This window comes from Salminus brasiliensis, chromosome 10 (assembly GCF_030463535.1).
Source record: "Salminus brasiliensis chromosome 10, fSalBra1.hap2, whole genome shotgun sequence".
In the NCBI taxonomy this organism is placed as follows: Eukaryota; Metazoa; Chordata; class Actinopteri; order Characiformes; family Bryconidae; genus Salminus; species Salminus brasiliensis.
Genome location: NC_132887.1, coordinates 16,410,308 through 16,428,581, shown reverse-complemented (window position 1 = coordinate 16,428,581; position 18,274 = coordinate 16,410,308). Strand labels below are relative to the sequence as shown.

The window sequence follows — 18,274 nt, the reverse complement described above, 5'->3', positions numbered from 1 at the left end:
TCTTGACATTGCTAAAAGAGACAGGTCATAATGTGAAGTGTCACTTTCAGCAAGAGCGAGTCTGCTTTCTAGGTTATGGAATATATTCCCAAGAAATTGGTTAAGATCCTGATAAAAGCAATAAAATAGGTTCCCAATACAGTTAAAGAGTTGTGCTATTTCTTACTTTCAAATGGTCCATCAATGAAAAAATCCATAGGCCTTCCAATCTATTATAATCAAAATGTATTGTCTATACAGACAATGATGCCTTGCACCACTTTAAAACGGCCAAGCCTGGAGCCCTCAAGCAGAGATGAATGGTCAGTTAGCTGTATTTGATTAAGTATTACCCAGGAAGACTAGTGACAGAGATATGTGATGCAGTCTTGTAACTACTGAAGAAAACGATCTACAAGACAACACCCCTACTACTACACTACAGTTGAGCTTTCAGGCTAGGGACCCCACATTGAGTGTCTTTAGAAATTCTGGGGATAGAAGAAAAAAGCCTTGTATGATAAATGATGAATGAACACAAACCAAAAAAAATAAGACATAAAAAGAGTGAGCCCCCACTTTAAAAAGAAAATCTATCAAAAAAATACAAAATATAAAAAAAATAAAGAAGACCAAGAAAATACAAATCAACTTCCACTTAAAAAGGAGCAACTAAAATATAAAAAACACTAATTAAAAAACACAAAATAAGGAGAGAGAAAACAAAAAGGGTTTTCACTTAAAAAAAAAGCTATTAAAAACACACAATAAAAAAATGAGAAAAGAAGAGTAAGAAAATCTAAAAAAAAACTTCACAAAAAGGAACAGTTAAATGTATGACTGAGCACACACAGAGAAAATAAAGAAAATAAAAAATAAATAAACAACCAAACAAATAAAAAAGAACCATTAAAAAGAAGAACTCAAAAGCAGAAACAAACATTTAAATAGTGAAAATAAAGAAAAGTAAATGAATTAATAATCAAACACTGAAATAAAAAGTACAGTACACAACAAAACCTTTTAAATTAAAACACAAAATGCACAGATACTGTTTCTCCAAGAAGCACCATGTTTCTGCAGAAAGTTGTTGCAATACAAACATAAAAGAGAGCAAGCCAATTGCCAATGGATTTTGGGAGTTTGAGTTTAGAAAGCCACAATGAGAAATAGCTATTATGGAATTTACTTCTCAAAGAAAGTATATTTCTTATTTAGAAAGTTAAGCAACATCATACAGTTTTACCAGACTTGTGTAGTTTAGTGAGGTGGTTAGTATACATGCTATTTTTGGTAGTTTTGGTAGAAATTAGAAGGTTAGCGAGCTCAGGATGTTTTGCATAGTTTAGTGAGGAGGTTAGTGAGCTGAGGCTGTTTTGGGTAGTTTAGTGGGGTGGTTAGTGAGCTGAGGCTGTTTTGGGTAGTTAAGTGGGGTGAGTAGTGAACTGAGGTTGTTTTGGAGAGTTTAGTGGGGTGGTTAGTGAGCCGAGGCTGTTTTGCAAAGGTTAGTAAGGAGGTTGGTGAGCTGAGTCTTTTTTAAGTAGTTTAGTGTGGAGGTCAGCGAGTGGAGGCTGTTTTGGGTAGTTAAGTGTGGTGATTAGTGAACTGAGGTTGTTTTGCATAGTTTAGTGGGGTGGTTGTGTAGTTTATTGAGATTATTATATTATACTTACCTGAGAAGTAATTTCAATAATAGGGCTTTCTCATGGTGGTCATGTTTGTTTGTATTGCTGCAGGGAAATTGTGTTTTTTATTCTGGAAGAAACAGCACCCCATCTGTGCAGAAAGAGTACTGCCTTTTTTCATGGCTTTTAAAATATGTTCTAATTTTAAGGTGTAATTTTTGTAGATGTTTAAAATAGATGTCTCTCTGCATTTTTGTTTGACTCTTTTTCAGTGGGGAACCTCTTTTTCTTCTTGTTCTTTTTTTTGTTTTTTCTGTGTGTATTGTTGATATTGGTGGTATTGTGTATTGGTGATATTGTTCATTGTACAGTGACAGGGTGTTTTCATGTGTTTTATTTGTGTGTTTGGTTTTAAGTTTTAATTGCTATAATAAATGTAATTGTTATTTTTTTTATATGTCTTATGTGATTTTGCCCTTCGGGGCCACTGTAGCATCTTAACCAGGATGCTCTAACCCAAGCTTATCTTTACATTCATTTGTGTGTTTTGGCATTGTGTGTTGACTTTACTGTTCTTAAACCAGCCTTAGATAGACATGAGAATGTATTAGAATAACTAAAGTTTTCAGTCTTCTGATCCTATTAACGATACTTATAGGATAAAGAGCTCTGTCTCAATCATCCTCCAGAGCTCTATATATGTAACATCTATGTCTATAATACAGCACATGCCATGATGGGGTATCACCATACTTCTTACTTTCTGGGATTATGCCTCATTTCCCAGATGCCTTGCTAGGTCATGGACAAGTGGTACACCAGAAACATGCCTAGCTACATATTCTCTAAAAAAGGTTAAGTGAAGAAAAGAATATATGGTGTACAAGCAGCAGAGAGAGAATATCCTTGTTCCCACAATATATCATGTGGTTGAGATTTAGGGCACTACACATGCAGTTGAGTCTGTTGAAGATAGACCTGGAGGAGGGTGCATAAAGTAGATTTGCATCCTTTCACGAGCCCTCACCAGGTTCAAAGAGGCAGTACAGACTCACTAAATCTTGAGTGGATTGCTGAGCCTGTACTAGGTCCAGTAGTGAAAGTCTTAATACCTGCACCAATGCTAAGTAAAATAAAAGTTATTGCATACAGTATAATAAGTGTCTTTAAGCTCTAAAGTGTTCCGCCAAGTCTTAACAATCATTGGTACTGTCATTGTAAGACAACAGGGGAAAATGTTGCAGAGTGGCAAAATATAATTTATTTATATTACTTGTTTCATTATACGGGCTTTTATTTTGACACTGTTCTGTTAAGTCTCTAATGGGCTGATATCATATGTGCACCTTAGACTTGTATTGTGGGAGATACAGATACAAATAACTACAACTGTATTTTTATTCTTACTGATTTTATGTGTTCATTTTAGTGCATAGTTCAATACTAATTTCACTCCTTTCTTGACTAGTTTTAGATGAATTGAGAAAAAAAAAACACTAACCTCCTTTCAACCACTACCTTTTTAAAAGGGTAGCCATCTTGTGACTTTGTGAATATACCCTTTCCAAGAAGGTTGGAACACTTGGTTTGAGATACAGATGGATTTACATAAAAAGAGACTGATATAGTAATGCTTTGTGAGGTATATTATTTAAGACAGCTCAGAGTAATCTTTACAATGAATGACAACTACAAACAGAATTCATACAGAATTCCTCCATGTTTAGAATATAAACGTTTTATTGTAACTGTAAGCATTACATCCATGTCTGTTTTAGGACTTTTAAATACATGACAAAGACAAAGAAAATGGCTTTAGTAAACATATATATTGAGCAGCTGTGTGGAGAATCTTGTCCATTTTGTGGTCCTGTATATCTGTGAAAATCAAGGTACAGCTTAATATTGTGCAGATTAGGCTGACAAAGTAATAGTAGAACAACAAAATCCCTTTACTAATATATCCTTTTCACTATTCTCAGGGGTTACAGCTATACACACATATTAAGCCTGTAAATACTTATCTTTTATGCAGAGCAAGCCTACATGAGTGGAACAGGGTGGCAGCTGGAATGCTTGAAATAAGCCTTGCCATCAATTCCACCGACTCCAAACCTCAGTTAATAAAAAAAGAATCATATTAGTGTAAATGCATATGTAAACATATATTTTGTTGTCCTCTTTAAGCAGAGCTGTTAACCATTTATTTACAAGTAAGCACACAGATGACACTGCTATTTTTTCATCTGACATGCAGTTAATCAAGTTAAGTGTAGACTTGCATAATGCATTATATAGCCTTGTAAGTTAAATATGCAAATCAATATATGTTCATATCTTTTATAATACTTTTTAATGTAAAATATCACTACCATTTTCTCAACTTCCTATATGATATTCACACTGGAACTAACTAGAAATATCATTCATATCACCAAGTGCTAATTACACAAGTATAATATCACTGTTAGTAATCATGGTCACTCTTGGAGTGAGCAGCTGTTCATTATTATTATTGAATGAAATTACCAACATTTAGTGTAAAATAAACAGATATGTAGTGTATTCACAAAGGAGGCACTGCCGTAATTACTGTATTTTGTGATACAAGTCATGCTGTCAAAAAAAAGTTGCATTTTACAATAAACAGTTAACGGTTGTTTTTCAGATAATATTGTGGGGCTTTGCACAGTCTTGAGCAGCCTGTCTCTGAATATTGTACTGGGGTGTAGAGTGTCCCAGAATATTTGTTGTATTCTGTTAATTAACTTACTTTTTATCTACAGTCATTCTTACATATATTTTGTAATAGACATTGGGTTGGAGTTCTAAAGGGCAGTATATGCATTCAATTGCTGTAATGTGTTATGTATGTGATATATTAGCTTATAATGTAAAGCTGTTCTCATTATTAACATGATCAAACTGTTGGCTTTAACGCCTTATATTTGTTCATATAAAACTTCATGTTTGAGAGCAATAAGACAATTACAATAGACTATTATATTACATACGTATAGCCTTGCTCTGAAGAAAGGAGTGTAGTGCAATGTACTTGCGTTTAAATAATAAATAATACTGCCCTATAAAATAGTACAGTTAACTTCTATAACAAAACATACCAATCTATATATTTATATTATAACATGGTTCTGTAATTGTGACTTGAACGATCAGTACTGCAAATAAACAGCATACTAGAGAAACTGCTGCCAGTAATTATTGTATTTTCACAGGTAATTGTGTACAGTGTGGACATGGATACATTGCATGAGGATTAAACCAATGTTAGCTTTGTCTAATATCGTATTTCAAACACAAACTGCAGGTATGTATTCATGTAATACATTAAAGGGTACATACCCTACATTGGTCCTGTATGTGTATTTTTCTTTTTAGGTTTTAGATGCAGTAAGTTATCTTTGTTGAAAAATATAAAATGTCAGTACCCTTTATTGTTTTTCAAATCTACATTCAGGATTTATTGTAACAAAAAAATAAGCTGCTGAAACTACTTTATAAATTATGTAACAATGGGCATGCATCTTTTTAAGTAATTACAACTAGAATGCTGTTAAGTTGAAACTACAAGCCTTTCCTTGTTAGAGCAACTCAACTACATTGCACACTGCCAACATGACAACCTTCAGTACCAGAAAGTTATTTTGAACCTACTTAATATTTATTCCAAAGTTTTGTTCGTTTGACTAACACAGCTAAATTAAGTTCCACCAACATTATATTTTGTTTAATATTATAAAGCTAATATAATTTGAACCTAATTAATATTAATCTCATTGTCCTGTTTGACTAACACAACTAAATTAAGTTCCACCAACATGATTTTGTATTGAACATTGTAATGCAAAATTAATTTGAACCTACTTAATATTTATTCTGTTGTGTTTGACTAACACAACTAAATAGATTTTGTATTGGACATTATGCAGGTTCATCAATTTGTCCATACCTAATAACTTAATTTAGTCTAACTTACTTTAGGTTGTGTAAATACACATTTGAAACTCTCAAAGGTCAAAAGCAGTAGTTTTGCATGTAATACAAGCCAAAATGTCACTGCTTTCCTTCTGCCAGCTAACTACATTATAATGCCACGTTATTCCTGCACAGCAGTTTTCTGGCAGCATAAAGTCATACCTAGCAGTGAAGAAAACAATATGCTCTTACAGCCTACAACACTGAGGCCAGGCAATCAAGGTATGTGAGAATGCTGTTTGAAGACTACAGTTCAGCGTTCAACACCATTCTCCCACCAAGGCTTAACATCAAGTCTTGACATCAGCTTACAAGGAAGAAGTTAGCTAAACTCTCTCTAAATGTCATTAAGACCAAGGAGCTGACAGTGGACTTCAGAAAGCAGGAGAGAGTGCACACCCCTATCTCCATCAATGGGATCACTGTCATCAATGGGAAAAAGGTCAGCAGCTTTAATTTCCTTGGTGTTCACATCACTGAGGAACTTACATGGACAGAACACACCACATGGGTGGCAAAGAAAGCAAAACATTACACCTCCTCTACCTTAGACGGCTAAGTTAGTTTGGTATTAATGCCCGCATCCTCAAGACGTTCTACACCTGCACTGTATCACCACCTAGTATGGGAACTGCACTGATTTTGAGCGGAAATCTCTGCAAAGGGTAGTGTGCACAACTCAGCACATGACCATGGCGCTGCTTCTAAACCTTCTGGATTAATACACCAACTGCTGTCTGACAATGTCCCCACCCAGGCCACTGCCTGTTATCACAACTACCCAGTAGCAGGAGGCATAGAAGTATGAAGACCAGAGACAGCTTTTACCCCAGGCCATCAGGCTGCTGAACAGCCTGTATTACAGTGTATCAGTCCAGTCACAAAGCTATCTCACTGGTCTCATCACACAAAATATCTGATCAACCCTTTACCCCATACAAGCACACTCTGCACCCTGCACTTACTTACTTATTGAAACTGTGACCAACAGCTCAGTCACACTGCACCCACCAAGACTTCTCCCCACTGCATTCAAATTTACATCATATCCAGTGTCAATATGTAAAAGTAATATAAACATCTCTGTATTTTACATAATATATATTAAACCTGTACATTATAAGTGCAATTATGTAATGCATGTATAGTGTAAGTTAATATGAATATATTCTGTACTTTTTTATGTATTGTGTTTTTACTACCCTGAGGGACTATGCACCTTTTTCACTATGCATGTTTGTCACTTACCTTTTTACCTGTGTTGATGGGATTTGAATAAATGTGATTTGATTACATTTAAATATGACTGAGCACCTAAAGAAATGTAGCCTGGGGGAAACAAGTACATACTGATGGTGAGTGGACACACACACACAGTTATTATTTATTTTAAAATTAAATGATGTCAGGAGCCAATAGAAAAGATTTATGTTTGTCTCAAATAGGTTGTATTGTACAAACAAGATTGCTGTATTTTACTGAAACGGCACAGCTGACTCAGTTACTGGACCTGTTGAGAAACATCAATTTGAGAGAAAAGATTAAATCCATCAAAGTGTGCTTTTAATAAACTTGTAAGGGCCAATCATCAATTTGCCAATGTTGACAGACTCAATAATAAACTATAAAAAAACTCAATAATTTACATTGACTTAGTATATTACTTTTTATTTACTAACATACTGAACCATTTCTGAGAGTATACTTAAACAATACAGATCTAATAATACATTATCTAACATTAATAACATTTGTCTACATTGAAGATTTCTTTGATTTTTAATTGTGGCTGTTCCTGATGCTTTGTCAAATAAAACAAATTGAGACCAGTAAAATGATTTACCTTTAGTAACATCTCCTCTTGTGAAACATTTTCCCTTAAATAGAGTAAACAGTTTTAATAATACAATAAAGTTACTCATCATAGATTATTCACCTTCGTGACCACTGGCATGCAGCACCAACATGGGAGAGGTAATGGTTGATTAACACCGCTGCACTCTCAACACTGTTGTTATTAAATGCTGGAGTGACACTGCAATTTGGCTTAATTGGAGCTGTGAAATGGTCATCCATGTTATGGTCCAAGTTATTTTTTTCTTTTCCAGTTCAATTCACATCTAAAATATTTAAAATGATAGGTTATGCAGCAGCAGAATATGTGTGTGTGAGAGAGATTTTAAATTTTGGGAACTTTTTAGTAACTTTCAATAAGGTATTTAATAATGTGACCATGGGCTTTTACAAATTAATGGAATTCAAATAAAAGGGTCAAAGCATTACATATATTTATCATGTTCTGTTTTTGTATTTAAGTTGTAGCTTTTAATCATAGCAGAGATCTTGGGTCTTGAGCCTGCATGCACAGCATATATCAATTTCAGATATAGATTTACAGGGTCTATTGTGGAAAATTATTGTGGAACTTTCCCCCAATTTTTTTGTTTAAATAAAAGTAGTATATAAATATTGTTAACATTTCAAATAATATTACCTCACCTGCTACTTAGTGTGCAAGCAATACTAAAGTTCTCAATTGTAGTCCTGGTTATACTGATGCTACTACTTTTCCTGCATTGCAAATGTATTTTTTCGTTTTGAAATCTTTCATTCAATTGAAATTATTTCAAGTTATAACAACATAATTTAAACAATTACTTACACACAGCCATTCATTTATTGACAGCATTTATATAAAGCCTATAGTTGTTTCAGTTAAGTGCTGAATAAACTGACTCTAGTTTTAAGACTGTAAGAAGTCTTTGGACGTTCACTTTGCTTTCTGGGGCAACTGTAGTGCTTCTGCACTGCTTCCTGGGTGAGGGAAATCATGTATTCTGACACAATAGACCTTTCCGTGCTTTGCTGTGCAATCTTTTATGAAGGATACAAGCTTCAGTTTTACAAGATATGACTTCTAAAAATAATATAGTAAAAGATGTTTAAGGTAAAAAGTATTAAGACCCTGCACTTTTGGACTTAAACCCAAGATGTTGCAGACTAAAGAGACTGAAGAGATGTCTGATTCAGTTTCCGTTTAATAAATGCTTAGAATTTGTGAGAATGTGCCATTACCATAAACATTGCCTCATACTATTTTTAAGTCAGTATGAAGTAGAATATTGAGGAAAATTACAGGGTAATCAGATCAATTTGTTGAGCTCATTTCTCTTGCTGGATACACATGGTCAAAGCAGGGCCTGTATTAAATGCAAAAGTGACCAAAGGGAATGAGTCTGCCTATATAATACATTTAAGAGGGAGGATGTTTAATGCAATTTAAATGCATTGACATGATGTTTACACAGTCAGGCTGCTTAGATTTATATTGCACTTTTTATATAATGCACAACCTATTTAATAGTTCATAACCAGATCCTGACACTTAGCAGTTTTATATGCTTTCATATACTACATATTTGTACACCACATATAGATAAAGTGGAGATATCATTAAGTTTAAAGATATCCCATCCAAATATCTTTAAACAACATTTATGATACTGACCATGCATAATATATTGGTCTCTTATTTATTGTATCATTTTCAGATTTATAAGCAAAGTTGCCATTTTTAACAACTGGGAGCATCTAATTTATTTACATTATACAACATGACATTTTACTGTATTAAGACACATCTCCCTACTCAGTCTGTAAATTATTACCATAATTTATTCTGATCAACACATAAACAATACTTACATATGTATTATACAGAGTTCTCTTTCGGTGTCCTTAATTTTAACATAGGCAAATGTTACATTAAAGACTTTTTGTTTTTTTATATGAAACAAGTTAATCCTGCTGTTATGAAAAATGTTGCACAAATTATTCAGCAAGCTACAGACAACAGTCAGATGCTTTGTTTATTTGTAGACCAAAAAGTGTTTTTGTGTTCCTAAACAGTTCAATACACAAATACCCTGAACAGTATACTTTTACTTTTTTATTGTATGAAACAGCACTGTAACATAACATATGCACTGCAGGTGCAGTATGTGCAGTACATAACCTGTAAACAGGGTTCTTTGACTCATATCATGTGAATCAACAACAGTGGAACCCTTTTTGTTTCATCAAATAACCTACAAAAGAATTCCACCAATCCAAATAACATTTAACCAGGCAAAGCGCCATGTGAGCATGAAAATGATTCTTTGAGTTGTCATGGTTCTAAATATAACAGGAATCCTTGAAGAACCCATTTTTAATAGTCTTACATAAATAAACTTTTTGTTCCACATTATTATTATTATTTATTTATTTATTTATTTTACATATTTTACATAGGTTTGGTTATTTTTTGTGTGAATACATAGCTTTAAAGATAGATTAAATAGAGATAGATGTTCTTGTGTAAGACGTAGGTAATAAATGGGTAAATAGTGTGGAATTTTAAAAATTCCAGCATAACCAGATTGTTCTGGAAACTAATTCTGGGATTAATAGAACAAAAATCTATTAATTTCAGTAGTAACTGTAATGTAACATCTTACATTGGGGTCAGAGCTGTCAAGCCTAGGATCTGCTCTGTAAGGGGAAATTAGTGAGCTATTAGCTCTGTAACCTATTATATTTATTGCAGGTGTTTCTTTTTTGTTGTGTAGTCAGTTAAAGGTGTACTTCTGCTCTGTTACATCAGACGTATAGTTTGCATTAAAAACATGCAGTGTGTATCAGTTCTTTGTCTTGTTTTTGGTGTCTTGCTCAGACCTTAATGCTCAAAAACATGGAGATGTAAATGTAGCTAGTCTGTTTGGAAATGCAGTTGGAATAGTGTACCTCTGATAGTCTATCGGAGCTCTATCACTGAGCTAATAGACTTTGAGATTTCATAGGATTCCTCTTATTTTCATGTTCTTTGGTGTTTTATAGCATTAATGTGATCCATTTGGTTCATAAATAAGACAATTGGAAAATTGAATCAATACTGGTGTTTTTGTGGACAGCAAATTTGCCAGTTTTAAATCAACATTGACACTGAATTAACTTTAATACACGAGGTGTTGCTTTAACACTCATGGTGTTCACTTAACACTGGCTAATGAACGCTACTAAGTTGTAATTGTGATATAGACCGGATTTTAGATCACATCTTTAATGCACAGTACTTTAATACAGGACGCATGAATGAAAATTATAATCTAATTTATTTGGAGATCTGTAATAAATCCACCTGTAATAAATAATAAACTTTTTTTTCTTCGCTTAAATATTACAGATCTTTGAATTGTCTCGATTATTTTCGTTAATCCGTTTAGGGAACTACTGTGTTTTGTTTAATAAATAATAATTTGTTAAGTTATAAACAATTCTGCAAACTGGTCTATATATGTATTATAATAGTCACAAATGGTGTGACATAACCAAAACAGTAAGATATCACAGTAATGGTCAACAGGATTTAATTGTCTCAATTCCCACTACAGTTGGAAAGTTAAAGTTACCTGTTGCAACAGTAGTCAGAAAGGGATAAGATTTGACATACTCACATAAATGCACACCATTGAAGAATATAAAAATATCCTCTGTGTAAAACAAGACAGTTCTTCGCATCGCAAACACACTCTGATCACTTTCCTCATCGCTAAGAGAAAACAAACAAAATCAATTCCTAAATTCGTCTCTGTTCGCTTTGCACGAAAGGCTATGTCATGCTATAATTTAAAAAAGGTCGAAAAGCTGGAAAAAAAACGATTTCATGTACCTAGATGTCTTCACAGATGTTTCTCTCTCCACACCAATGTGTTTTTTGCAACCTATTAGCATCATTTCGTCCATCGAGCTCCATTAATTGCATTTGAATGAAAACTTGGACTGAAGAATAAGGTTTTGGAGAGGCCTGTCAGATACTTGGTACTCTTGGGAGGACCTTTAACCTTCTTAACGGTGGGTATGCACTGCTTAAGGAGTGCTTTCTAGGCAGCCTGGGAGCTGGGACAAGCACCTGCCCGCTTTGGCACAAAATGGTTGACAGCATAATAGGTGAACATGGATTTATATGAAACCTTTTCCAATGACATCTCAATTAAAAAAGGAATTCTAGATTGAGAATGAAAATAACAACAACAACAACAACAACAACAACAACAATAATAATAATAATAATAATAATAATAATAATAATAACAATATTATTACTATCTGAGAAATAAACAGTTATTTTGACAAAATTAAAGCATGACCATACTGTGTTCAAAATAATGTCACTAAACGCTAGCGACGAATAAAAATCAGTCAGTTGGATAAAAATCAAATTGGAAAATAATGCACAGTAAGATAATTATTCAGATGTTCTTTAGCCATAATATATCAGGCTGTGCTTCAAAAGTAAATAGGGGTGTGTGTGTGTGGGGGGGGGGGGGGGGGGATATTTAACAATGTTTCAAGTCCACGCTGGAAAATGACTTAAAACGTCCCAGTCTAAATTTGGTTGATATTCCTATTTTTGTCTCGATATTTTATATAATATCCTTTTCTACGACATAAATAGCCCAAATAATCCAAAATAACTTTTAATTCTTTGTGTCAACATACATGCATAAAACAAATGTATATATATTCGCAAAACAAGGGACTAGCTAAAAAAATAGATATAGCCGAGACAATCCTTCAGCGTTAACAATTTGGTCATTAAATGTAGACTTTTCATTATTAGTATTATTATTATTATGATTATTATTATTGCATTTAATAAATGTGTCATTTATTTTACATTTAGAATCAAATTGTGACCATACAAAGACTAAAATTGGATATAAATAGTAGGTCTACTAGAAATATTGCCCGTATTGTGAATTGTATTGATTATGGATAAATAACGTGTATTTATGGCCAAACATTAAATTAGATTAAATTAAATTAGATAATGCACTGCAAATGGGTAGCAAGTACAATGTATTATTCTGAGCACAGGTTTACTCCACACGCGAAAGCTTACACCGCGCTGATTGCAAAGCATTCAGATACATTGCACCATTTAACCCGATCCAGGAGCAAATGCTCCACAAGCTATTTACATTAAGGTGCCTAATAAGATAAACGCGCTTCGGCCAAGAAGCAACTTTAGCATTTCGCCAAATGGGTCCTGTCCTCTTACGGGTTTCTTGCAATTAGAAAAGGTAACGGATTTGATATGACGATCTTAATTTATGTAAATTGTCCTCTAAATTAACAAAACAAAGAGGTCGGCGTGTTGGCTGTGGATCTTTGGTTCCGGATCCTCGCTGCACTTGGCACAAATTGTAGGATACTCCTTGAAGTGCGTCTGGATGCATGCACTGCATTGATTGCGCAATTCAAAACGATCAACACAGCGTGAGTTTTAAGTTATTGTTTTGTTTCCGTGGGTGTTTAGCTTATTGTGAAGAGGTTGAAGCCTGTTAGAGTCACGACTAACTCCGAGTGACCCGATATGCACCTTAATGCATATAATGCCTCACATTGTCTATAATGAAGCTGTGAGACCACGGCATGTTCGATCCGCCCAAACAAACATGTTGCTGCAAACCGTCGGTGTTTGGTTTCTTTTGAAATGTGCTGTTTTTTGCTCGATCCGGACCATTTGTTCCTATGTTGGATCTTTGAGATGGTGGGTCAAGACCCCAGCTCTCACTCCAAGCGCTCTTGCCCCTTACTGACCCCTCAAACCTCCCGCTCTTCTGGTTAAACTCACGCGCCTTCGTGCACATGGCACTTTATCAGACCGTGGTGCGTCCCAGACTTTTCCTTTAAAATGGGACGGCTTTCTTTGAAGTGTAACGCCGCGAGCCTTCATATCCTAGATAAATCAAAGCCGGCATACATCTGGAATAAAAACGAGCACCAGTGTTTTCAATTTTGATGGATGGCCAATGATGCTTAACATTTCTGTTGCCTTTCTGAAGCAGGAGAGTGAAAAAAGAGCTGGAGGTGGTCGGAAAATATCATGCCAACAACCTCAAGGTCAAGACGAAATGCCGCTCTCAGGAATTGTGCGGTTATCCATATAGTGGCCTCGGTCACGTCACTCTACTGCGTAAAGAACATGCCATTATTTGGTACTGGCTGACTGTTTACTGGGTATAATTAAAGTCATAATTTTTTATTAACTGAATGTTTATTTAATGATTTTAGGTTAACAAGACCAGCATACATAACACAAACGTGAACATACAGAGTTGACAATAACAGTGTCACAAAAAGATATTCCAGATGCAGCCACTGGTTCATTTATCCCAACATAAAGCCAAAATCTTCAGTAAACACCTTAAAATTTCAACTTCACATCTGGCAGGCATTCAGTGGCTTTATTGTATCAGATGTTGCACTCAAACATTAAGGTCTGTTTATTGTGAAGTTTGTGATTTCATTGTTTGTTTGTTTTTTGCACGAACGTGACAGCGCGCCTAAAAACACACGCACACACATACATACACACACAAGCACATACACACACTCATTCGTGAGCCAACTTGAGTACAAAGCAATAGATTATTTGCTACGTGGTAGTTGGATTCCATATATGACATTACAACATAGGCTACTGCACTGATTATATGCACTGTATTGTATGCTATATACTACCTTACATTATATATAGGCTATATAATGTGTACATTCTGTACCTCTGTGAATGCTGTCCGGTACGTCCCAGTCCTGTCTGCACTTGTTTATTCTGGTGCTCTGCTCCTTAATGACGCATGACTTGCACACTGGAGAATTAAGTAAACTAAACTGTTACACTTAAAGTCCTGAGCGGTGAGGCAGCCCCTGGCTTCTCCTGCAGCAGAGTGAGGCTCGCTGGCCCGCGGTCATGCTCTCTGCCTTAATATTCCACAAGGTTGAGTGGCCCGGCTCATTTACCTAATGGTCGAGACGCACAGATCCCAGCCAAGTTTCTGGGAGCAACCAAGCAGTGCAACTACAGTCAGACTGATACCATCGTTAAAGGCATAAACAACGGAAGTTTGTTAATCATTCCAGATTATATTAAAGAAATTCTCGGTACTTTGTAAAGTTTAAAACATATACATACATATATATATATATATATATATATATATATATATATATATATATATATATATATATATATATGCTTATATATAAGCTGTGCTCAGGATTATTGACATTTCACATACGGGCTGGGATCTAATAAGATCTATAAGAATATGACACGTTTCTTTTTGCATAAAAATCCCTCTTTTAAATTTACACTGGGAAGCAGTATTCCTTTATCGCGCGTGATTGTATCTCATTTCTGAACATCTAAGATTCATTCAGCACCATTCAGACCTTTTAACAAAAAGTGATTTACGCAGAATCGCACCACGCATAAAATGTAGGATACAATCCGTAAAGAGTTTCAGAATTCCATCTTTAAAAAAGGAAAACGTGAAAAACTGATATTATACTTACAATAAATAAATAACAAAAAAAAAAAAACACGGCAGTTTCAGGTTTAGGCCTGCCACTATTATTCATTCTGCCGTCTTTCACAAACATGTTTTACATGATGGTCTATTCGCAGTCAGTCCAACATGCCAACATATCTTAACTATAGCAGATAAATGCATATAAGCATGAACAAAGGGCGCGCCCTTTGTTCACGAACTTCTGTTTGTTGAAATAATTGTTTTGGCGTATTTTTTACTTTTACAACAGCAACACCGATATCATCAATTGCAACTACTGTTAGCACAAAAATAGTTAAATGCAGACATTTGTTTCTTTAGGCCTAAACGCTACAAACACAGAATGCATTATGGTAAGAACAATAGCTTAATAATACCATCAATATATCAGAATATATTTCATATTTTAATACATAATGCATGTAAATATGGCCAGGGATAATTTGCCAGCCTACTCGCTTTCAATGTTGGAATGACAAGTGTGAAAGAAGCTTCATAAACCTCAAGGAAATCCATAGGTTTTTCAGAATAGCCTATATCTGTATGATCCATCCACACTAATGACAGTAGAAAATGATACTGAAAGCCTTGAAATAAAACAAAAAAATAAAGATTTACAATGCTCACCGATTGTCTTTACAACGATCCTTCGATCTTTGATGCTTAGATGGAACATGTGAAAATGAACAGAAGGTGGTCTTACATATATAAGATTTCTAATGTCACTTTTCTGTAGTCAGGATTTTTTTTACCTTGAGTTAATTTGGAAGAGCCCCTCTCTGGTGGCGCAAAATGATGCTCAAGACGCACAAATTAGGTCATGCAGTGGAGGGGGCCTTCATTGTGCCTCTTTGACGGTACTCGCTGGCGCTTATGTCTCGTCAAAGTGCTCTCAAACTTGGGGAAAAGTATGGAAGTCCCTATTGACGCAGAGCAACAGAGCATAGAAGAAAAAAAAGAAAAAAAGTCGCACTGGACTGGATGAAAACAGTGGCTGAAAGAAGGGAACCCTCATTTAAATGATGCTACAACCAGTGCGGAGTTTTTTTGAAAAATGGGAATTGTGGGAAGGGAAAGGTTTCAGCTGGCACCAATGCTTAAGTTAATATGAAACTAACAGCATTTTTTCTCAATTATCTTGCTGAGATGTCAATGACTATTGTTTGGCGGTCCTGGACGTCGCTCCGCCCCTCCTGTTTGTCGTAAACCTGGCGCCTAGCTACAATAAACCCGAGCTAAAGAGTGGCCAGGGCTCGCCTCCTCCTCGAAGGCGATCAATCGGATCTCAGGCACACCACAAGCACTCTCTTACGTCGACGTTGCACGAGAACGGCGCTGATTACAACAACATCGGCTGAGCCGCACCACCAAACATCCACCTGCTCTCTGAACCATGTCGCTGAGCCCAAAGCACACGACACCTTTCTCAGTGACAGACATTTTGAGCCCAATCGAAGAGACCTACAAGAAGTTTGGTGGCATGGAGAGCACGGGGAACCTCGCGTCTCCGCTGGGAGCGTACCGGCAGCCTCAGGTGTCCCAGACGGGCATGCAGCAGCACTCCATGGGCCACAACGCCACGGTGGCCAGCTCCTACCACATGCCACACTCCGTCTCCCAGTTCTCGCACAGCGCTATGGGGGGCTACTGCAATGGCAGCATTGCCAACATGGGGGATTTACCCTCTTACCAAGAAACTATAAGAAACAGTGCTGCAGCGACAGGGTGGTACGGCGCCAACCCCGACCCGAGATATTCAACAAGTAAGTTGCAATTTGTTTGTTTTATTAAAGTCGTGTTTTTAGACTATGCTTTTGGTGTACTTTGCAGCGGTGCTGAAATGTAAACTATTGAACAGTTTTAGGCACCAACAAATACTTTTCACATACATCTTATGATATTATTGATATTTATCGGTCAATTAATGAAGCTAATTTCTCAGCTATAATTTAGTCTAGTTTAAATGCGCATATTCCACCTTTCAATCTAAAGAAAAAGAAAAAGAAATAAACTGCATACATTTGCACAGGTGAGATGATATCCGCGCTTATTCCTGCTGCTGATTGAAAGGCCGTACGTGTTTTATGTATATTTTAAGTTTCTAGATTCATGGGACCTTCCACAGGTATGAACATGACTGGCATGGGCACGCTGAGCGGCATGGCAGACGCCTCCAAAGCCATGACCCCCCTGCACGCCGCCCCGAGGAGGAAGCGGCGCGTGCTCTTCTCCCAGGCGCAGGTCTACGAGCTCGAGCGGAGATTTAAGCAGCAGAAATACCTGTCGGCACCCGAGAGAGAGCACCTGGCCAGTATGATCCACCTGACCCCGACGCAGGTCAAGATCTGGTTCCAGAACCACCGCTACAAGATGAAGCGACAGGCCAAGGACAAGGCGGCACAGCAGCTGCAGCAGGACGGCGGCCTATGTCAGCAGCAGCAGTCGCCCAGGAGGGTGGCCGTGCCCGTGCTGGTGAAGGACGGCAAGCCGTGTCAAAACGGCTCCAACACACCGACGCCCACCCAACAGCAGATGCAGCAACAACAGCAGCAGCAACAGCAGCAGCAACATCAGCAGCAGAACGGTTCTGGGGTCGTGCTTCCTGCTACGAGTAACCCTCTAAACCAGCACCAGAGTCAGCAGGTCAGCGCGCTGGTACAGGCCCAAGACCTAGAGGAAATGTCACCCAGTCCTCCATCCCTCCATTCTTCACTAAGCAACATGGGACAGATAGACACTTCCGTTGATTACACCAACAACATGGTCACGTCAAACCTGCTCTATGGCAGGACGTGGTAGGACTGGTCACCAATTAAACACTTTTTTATACAAACATTTACTCTAAAATTCTGAACTGCAACTAAGGCCAAAAGCAGACGAGGTGTGAGAAGGTGAAGCGAGTGGACGGATAAAAAAAAACAGGCTTTTGAGACGAGCATTGCCCCACCTGTTCTTTTTCGAGGGCATGATGATGATTTTTTTTTTTCTACACGAAGCCCTTCTGCCAGTGAAGGACAAGCTGTTTCTAGCCTTATTCTGTGCGTTTTGGACTCCCCTTTATTGTTGTAGTAGAAGGTTATATGTTATTGAACAAGGTCGCTGCTCCTCATCCATGGTTAAAGGCAGGGAACGGGATGCTAGGATATCAGGTACGAACTTAAGATCCACGGAAAATCCTCAAGAGGCCCGATCTCACAACGATCCTCTCGCAATGAACACCTGAACCTTTTTTAATGATATGACTATTGTAAGCTAATGTATCCATTTAGATTAATG

The 18,274-nt window shown here is 36.5% G+C and overlaps 1 protein-coding gene across 2 annotated transcripts; it reads left to right on the top strand.

The window, feature by feature from the left end:
• Positions 1-16,391: 16,391 nt before the first annotated feature.
• On the top strand, positions 16,392-17,797 carry nkx2.4a (NK2 homeobox 4a). Of its 2 annotated transcripts, XM_072690399.1 has the most exons (3): positions 16,392-16,761; positions 17,097-17,526; positions 17,611-17,797. In XM_072690399.1, exons 1-3 carry the CDS (start codon positions 16,392-16,394, stop codon positions 17,795-17,797), a joined length of 987 nt encoding a protein of 328 aa, XP_072546500.1. The 2 variants fall into 2 exon arrangements, with proteins under 2 accessions (XP_072546500.1, XP_072546499.1); XM_072690398.1 differs by having other exon boundaries at positions 17,097-17,797.
• The last annotated feature ends 477 nt before the right edge of the window (positions 17,798-18,274 follow it).